The sequence below is a fragment of the Hipposideros armiger genome, unplaced genomic scaffold, assembly GCF_001890085.2.
Source record: "Hipposideros armiger isolate ML-2016 unplaced genomic scaffold, ASM189008v1 scaffold_572, whole genome shotgun sequence".
Taxonomy (NCBI): Eukaryota; Metazoa; Chordata; class Mammalia; order Chiroptera; family Hipposideridae; genus Hipposideros; species Hipposideros armiger.
The window spans coordinates 1,144,447-1,150,060 of record NW_017731922.1 but is presented as its reverse complement, the minus strand read 5'-3'; the positions used below and the strand labels follow the sequence as shown (position 1 = coordinate 1,150,060).

Genomic DNA, 5,614 nt, shown 5'->3' with positions numbered 1-5,614 from the left:
GAGCAGCCTCAGCTGTCTTTGGAGCCAGGTCTCTCCAAACTGGATGGAACCTATGAGAGCATTTTTCCAGGAGGGCCTGTGTGGTCTTTCTGACACTGCAGGTCTGGGGCTGGGCTGGCATCCAGAGCTGGAACTAGCACATGACTGATATGCACCCCTGGGTGAAAAGCATTGATCCAAATCTTCCCCACCTGTCCCCACTTTATCAGTGAGGAAAACTGAGGCTCACGAGGAGAAGCATCTTCTGCAAGGTCCCCAGGTTTCCCAGGGCCACGGCCAGTTCTCAAACCCGGGTCTCTTAATTTCGACTCCAAGTCTCTCTAACATCTCGTTTGCTTCTCCCTGAACCCTGCCCCTTACTGTTTCAAAGTGTGAGATCTGTGTTAGGAAAGCAACACATGAGAACAAGACGGGTGCCTGTTCCTTCCGTGTCATGCTTCACGGGAGCTGGAGTGGTGTAGGAGCAGCTACGCCTCCCTGGGACGCTGACATTGTTTATCCGTCTCATCTGTTGGGCATCTACTTCAGGCTGAGTGCTGGGCAGATGACGTCGGCCTGGACCGTGCCTGGCTTGGCCACATCCTGGCTTTTCTTGGGGCCCAGAGCGTGATGGGAGCTGGCGCCTACCCACAGACCTCTGGAGGGAGGCCAGGCTGGAGGCAGATAGGGCAGGATGTCAGCAAGAAGCCTGGTGGCACGGGCTGGCCCGGCTGCTGGCGAGGCCTGGAGGTTAGCTCGGTGGTGCCAAGCGGCACGTGTGTGGCCGTTTTCTGACCCTCTGCTCCCCGCTCCAGGCCTAGCGCTCTGGCAAGGGAGGGCCGAGGGTGACCCCTATCTGTGCCGGTTTAAGCCACTGACCGTCCTGTTCTCCTGCAGCCCAGCTCCTCAGGTCCCGTCCTGCCAGCCCTGCCCAGGGGGCCCACACTTTTTCTCCTACCTGCTTCCTTCGGCGCCCAGCTTTAGCTCTCCACGCTGCGTGAGCCCGGGTTGAGGGTCACACCCGCTGGCTCGGTCGGCCTGACGTCCTTGGTATAAGGATGAGAGGAGGAGGCTCGTGGCTGTGCTTCCTGAACTGCCAGGGGCCTTCCTGTCTTTCCAGCCTGGCTCCTGCCTCTGCCCCTCACCTCCCAAAACACTGAATAGCCCTTGTGTCCTGGCCACTCGTACACATGCTGGGCCACTGCGTGTTTCTGAGCCCAGCTCAGGTTTTCCTCCTGCCTGGAGCGCCTTTCCCACCCTTTGTGTTCTGGCTAATTCCTAATCATGTCTTAGATTTGCCTCCTGTGGAAGGCCTTCCCCAACACCTCCACCCTCTCCCACACACACACACACACACACGCACAGCTACAGCAAGTACCCACTCTACTCCCAGAAGCCCCTGGCTACCTTCCACCATAGGGCTTCTGACTGCTTTGTAATGACGGGTCTTGCTCCCCAGCTAAACTGTGAGCTTGCTTATCGAGGGTCTGCCATGAGCTCGGTGTTGGGGCCACCACACTGAAGCTGTCAAACCCGGGCTCGCAGTGAGCGCCTGTCATGTTTGTCCCAGCCCTGGCAGTAGCAGGGGTGTGCAGAAAATGTTTAGTCTCCGTTGGCTTTCTTTTGCCCAGACTGGAGTTTGCCCAGACGAGGCGCCTGTAAGATGCCCGCAGAGAAGATATGAAAGCCACATAGGAAATCTGGAGTGCTGGGTCCATCCATGAGGGCTTGTTCTTGCCATGGTGTCAGTTTGACCCTATCTTATGGGGGAAGGCAGCGAGGACAGGCCTGGCCCTGGGCTGCCATCCCCATCCAGTGTGAAAGCTTAGGTAGTGTTCCCCTCCTGGGTCTGTTTCTCCTTTGGTTCTATGGGCCCAAAATACACACACACACACACACACACACACACACACACACACCCTGCGGATTGAATGCAATGCAGTGCTGAGTACTGGGACCTGCCAGCCACACTGCCTGGCTCACAGAAGGCTCTCAGTACATAGTATGTATTCACAATATAGATGATGGTACCATGATTGTCATTGTCATTGTCACCAGCATCAGTTCTCACCACCTCTCACAGTGNTGCATGTGCCTATCTTCACCTCTCTGACTCCCCTCTATGTCTGTGTGTCCACCCACAACCCCCATCCTATGAAAGACTTGTGCTGTGAAACAAAAGTCAAACCTGTGACGGGAGGGTTGGGCTGCCCTGTGGAGGAAGCGCCCAGCCCAGGCCAGGGAGCGTGGCCAGAGGACCCCACAGGAACAAATGGCCTGTGGCTTCTCTCCCTCTCCTGGAACTCACCTGCCCTCTCCCCAGCCCCCGCCTAAAGACATATTTAAAAGGTGCCTTGAGAGGTGCCCTTACTGTCCTTTGGCTAACAGCCATTCACTTCTATCCTCATGAGGATACCTACCGAAGTGGGAAATTGGGGGTAGGGGTCACAAGGGACTCCAGAGCCCTAGACAGTCGCCCTCCCCTCATTCCTGTGCACTGACCCTTGCGAAGTGGGAACAGCGAGGTCTGTGGCCCATTTCCCCGGCTGATCTTGTCTCCGAAGTGGCCCCAGCCCTCCCCACCGGAAGGATGCAGATTGGCCCTCTCTGGCCTCTGTCTTCCTGCCTTTGAGGCTGTGTCCCCCCTGCATAGGGGTCCCTCTGTCATCACTTCCCCAGCAGGGGATGTTCTGCTGGCCCCTGGACACCTGATGGCCCCCATTTCACCTTCCTTTGGGCAGCTGTAGAGGGTGGACTGCTGACCTGAGTAGATACAACCACCCTGAAGTGACGCCACCTGCTGTCTGTGTGTGTGCATGTGTGCGTGTGCGTGCGTGCGTGTGTGTGCATGGGCAACTAGGGGACTAGGGCAAGAGAGGCGGAGTCCCAGAAGGAGAGGCCCCTCTGTGCACACTTAGAACCCTGATGCCAGGCCAGGGGACTGTCTTGAGGACCAGACAGTCGAGGGAGAGGCTGAAGACATGAAGAGAGGAGGACTTTCCAGAATGTCCCCAGGCTTGCCCCTGGGTGACTGTGGCTGCAGAGAGCTCCTTGTATCTTCTGGCTCCTGTCTGTCATCCGTCTGTATGTCATTCACAGCTAGCTGGAAGTAACCTGGCATGTAGACACACTCTGGGCCTGAGCTCCAGTCTCGGCCACTAATGAGCTACCGATCTGCAACAGACCTCCCTGGGCCTCAGTCTCCCCATCTATAAGCTATTTTATAGCTAAGGTTCTTCTGGCTCTGCTATCCTGTGCCCCAAGGGTCCTCTCCCTGTCTGAGTTGTGTGTGTGTGTGTGTGTGTGTATTGGGGTGTATGCACAAATACGCAGCCTATTTTGCATTGTTTTGCCCAACAGCTGCTCCAGACTGCAGGTGTATATGTGTGTGTTGGAAGTGGGAAGTGGGGGATGCCAGGAGCCCTCAACACCTAGACTGAACTTGACTTTGGGCGTTGGGATATGAGAACTAGTTTCTCACCTTAGAAGATGGAGAGATCAGAACGATGCATGAGCCGGGTAGCCCCATGGAGGGTATGGCTCTACTACTGGGACACACATGAAGAATCCTGTATTTCCACAGCCTAGGGGCTGGGTGGGGCCCCGTGTGCAGAGCACCTGCATGAGCCTCCTGGCTTGGCCTCTGCGCGTTGCTCCCTGCTAGCCTCAGCTGCCCTATCTGTAACCCAAAGGGGATGGGTTTGCATTTCTTCAAGGATCCTTCTGGCTCTAAATTCTAGACTAAGGAGAGTGGAGGGGGGTTGGAGGAATCGATGCTTGTGGGGAGAGCAAGACACACAGAGAGGGTTTTTTTCTCGCTGTGCTCCAAAGCCTCAGTTCCCTCATCTTTTTAGTGGGCATAAGAGATTGACTTAATTGGTTGTTGTGAAATAGCGAGACCCAGGGTTTTGGCTGTTATGTGACGGCTATTACTGTTAATTCCCAGTGATCCCCGGGAGGGCGGCAGGCAGAAGGGGCTTCCTGCCTGACCCTTGCTGCCTCCTTCCCAGGCCACCCCTCACCAGTGTTTCCCCCCCCCATACAGGGGCAGTCGACGTGGATGAGTGCTCCGAGGGCACAGATGACTGCCACATCGATGCCATCTGCCAGAACACGCCCAAATCCTACAAATGCCTCTGCAAGCCAGGCTACAAGGGGGAAGGCAGGCAGTGTGAAGGTGAGCCCAGTCCATCACGCCTGGCCAGACCGTGAGGCTGCCCGCCCCATGGAAAGCCAGCAGAGACCAAGCCTCCAATGCTTCCCCTTCTCCCCGACCGCCACGAGTGCCACAGCACAGGCCTCTTTCAGCCTTGGGAGGGAGGGTGGGCTTCCTGGGAGCCAGGGCTGCTTCCCTGGGGCTGGAGTCATGGGGTGCCTAACTCTCCTGGGGTCTGAAACATTTTCAGTTTGTTTGTTTTTTTAAGAAATTGAGATGAAGCTCTGAATGATATATTTGTCCATCTGTCCCTGACTGGATTGTGTGGGGTAAAGGCTTGGGGTGACTTCCCCAAGGTCCCTAACTTCAAACCTGAAACCACTCTGTGTGGCCTGTAGCTTCTAAAGGGCGTGCTCAGTAGCCAGCCATGGCGTTTGTGGGGCTGGCTCAGGTACAAGAGCTTGGGCAGAGGTGCTGAATGTGTGCTGTCTCGCCAGCCTTCCCTGCACCTGGGATGCTGGTTTGACCGTCTGGCACTGGACACCGCCCCATGGCAGGCTGAAAGTCAGAGAGAGAAGAGCAGCCTCAGCTGTCTTTGGAGCCAGGTCTCTCCAAACTGGATGGAACCTATGAGAGCATTTTTCCAGGAGGGCCTGTGTGGTCTTTCTGACACTGCAGGTCTGGGGCTGGGCTGGCATCCAGAGCTGGAACTAGCACATGACTGATATGCACCCCTGGGTGAAAAGCATTGATCCAAATCTTCCCCACCTGTCCCCACTTTATCAGTGAGGAAAACTGAGGCTCACGAGGAGAAGCATCTTCTGCAAGGTCCCCAGGTTTCCCAGGGCCACGGCCAGTTCTCAAACCCGGGTCTCTTAATTTCGACTCCAAGTCTCTCTAACATCTCGTTTGCTTCTCCCTGAACCCTGCCCCTTACTGTTTCAAAGTGTGAGATCTGTGTTAGGAAAGCAACACATGAGAACAAGACGGGTGCCTGTTCCTTCCGTGTCATGCTTCACGGGAGCTGGAGTGGTGTAGGAGCAGCTACGCCTCCCTGGGATGCTGACATTGTTTATCCGTCTCATCTGTTGGGCATCTACTTAAGGCTGAGTGCTGGGCAGATGACGTCGGCCTGGACCGTGCCTGGCTTGGCCACATCCTGGCTTTGCTTGGAGCCCAGAGCGTGATGGGAGCTGGCGCCTACCCACAGACCTCTGGAGGGAGGCCAGGCTGGAGGCAGATAGGGCAGGATGTCAGCAAGAAGCCTGGTGGCACGGGCTGGCCCGGCTGCTGGCGAGGCCTGGAGGTTAGCTCGGTGGTGCCAAGCGGCACGTGTGTGGCCGTTTTCTGACCCTCTGCTCCCCGCTCCAGGCCTAGCGCTCTGGCAAGGGAGGGCCGAGGGTGACCCCTATCTGTGCCGGTTTAAGCCACTGACCGTCCTGTTCTCCTGCAGCCCAGCTCCTCAGGTCCCGTCCTGCC

General features: G+C 56.7%; 1 protein-coding gene across 3 annotated transcripts in view; it reads left to right on the top strand.

The window, feature by feature from the left end:
- The window catches only part of SCUBE1 (signal peptide, CUB domain and EGF like domain containing 1), a 134,288-nt gene that overhangs the window by 4,592 nt on the left and 124,082 nt on the right, over nt 1-5,614 (top strand). For all 3 annotated transcript variants that reach the window (XM_019624026.1, XM_019624025.1, XM_019624027.1), the window contains exon 2: nt 4,025-4,156. In XM_019624026.1, coding sequence (XP_019479571.1) covers nt 4,025-4,156 — 132 coding nt within the window. The remainder of the gene's footprint in view (nt 1-4,024; nt 4,157-5,614) is intronic.